We start from the raw sequence: 1,401 nt of genomic DNA on the forward strand, positions 1-1,401 counted from the left end.
TTGCCTTTGTATGCAGTGAATGATCAAGCAGTAATCTTTGAGAAGTTCTGGTAGGTAAGAAGAGAAACCTATGCAAGTCTGATGATGGTGGGGTTGGGGGCAGTAATTGGGAAAAGCTACCTCCACCTTTGTTCCTTTGTTCACACTGTTTTCTCTTTAACACACAGAATGTTTTTCACTTCCCCGGCTCAAATCACACCAGCCAACAAATCCTTCCCCAGCTATTATTACTGCATTCCTCCATACTTATTGCATCTGAACTATTCTTGGCTAATTTATGTGGAATGATCCTGTCTTCCTAAGCAGATAGGAACTTAGTCAACTAGAGCAATTTACCAGAGCAAGTGGCATGGTGCTGGGCCTGAAGAAAGTTCTCAATGCTCAAATTTTTTAGTTAGGAAAAAAATAAATGGAAGTATTCTTTGCCCCTCACATTGGCAGAATTTATCTTGATACAGTAGATAATGTTTGTACCCTGGACAGAACCCATATTGTATTTTAATTCATTTAGACAGAAGGTATTGAGGAGGTTGTTTTGGAAATTGGCAAGTTAACTTGTTTCTAAACTCTTAGCTCCTCTCTCGGTTCTGTCTCCTGAACACTATTTTCAAGCACCCTTTCTGTGGACCACCTACACTTCCCTAGGGCCACCCAGGCCCTGCACAGCTGTTACGCTGCAGCAGACTCACTCTCTGAACCCTTGTGCCTGATCCTTGGCTTTTTGCAGACTTGTGGAACACCTCCAGGGGCCTCCTGTTCTGACACTGAATGTGGTGGCCCAAACTGCAGAACTGATGAAGGACAGAAGAAGTGTGGGGGGCCCGGCTGTGGTGGTCTGGTCACTGTTGCACACAGTGCCTGGCAGAAGGCCATGGACTTTGACCGAGATGTCCTGAGTGCCCTGGCTGAAGTGGAACAGCTCTCCAAGATGGTAATTCAGTGGATGGCCTCAGTTGCTGTTACTTTTTTGGTTTGCTTTCAGTTGTAGACTGGAGGATCTGAAACAGAGAAGTCAATTCTAAATGCTGACTGAAATGGAAAAGGCATTTCACAATCAAATATGAACAATCAGCTATGAAAGTTCATGTTTCTGAGAGGTCAGAGAAGAGATGGGGAGATTTTCTTCGTAGATAAAAGAATTTGCTTTCTTTTCTAGTAACAGGAAAATAACACGTTTTACAGCAAAGAGTTCAAATCTCAGACTGATGATAATTTGAGATAACCAAATTACTTACCATGATTCTAGGCTTATAAATACATCCAGCCGTACTACAGATATTCTATACTAAGCAGTTGAGTATCTATTCTTCTAAAGTGGCACATACTTAACAAAGAGTAGGGAATATTTCATAGGCCAGCAGATGTTTTGGAGGAGTTAAAAACTTGAGAAATTTTTAACTG

At 41.9% G+C, this 1,401-nt stretch overlaps 1 protein-coding gene across 1 annotated transcript in view; it reads left to right on the top strand.

The window, feature by feature from the left end:
• Window positions 1-1,401, top strand: part of LAMB1 (laminin subunit beta 1) — a 75,329-nt gene that overhangs the window by 64,691 nt on the left and 9,237 nt on the right. The window contains exon 27 of the mRNA XM_023519583.1: window positions 728-970. Coding sequence (XP_023375351.1) covers window positions 728-970 — 243 coding nt within the window. The remainder of the gene's footprint in view (window positions 1-727; window positions 971-1,401) is intronic.

The sequence above is a fragment of the Otolemur garnettii genome, unplaced genomic scaffold (genome assembly GCF_000181295.1).
Source record: "Otolemur garnettii isolate 467f Iridium unplaced genomic scaffold, OtoGar3 scaffold00005, whole genome shotgun sequence".
NCBI lineage: Eukaryota > Metazoa > Chordata > Mammalia > Primates > Galagidae > Otolemur > Otolemur garnettii.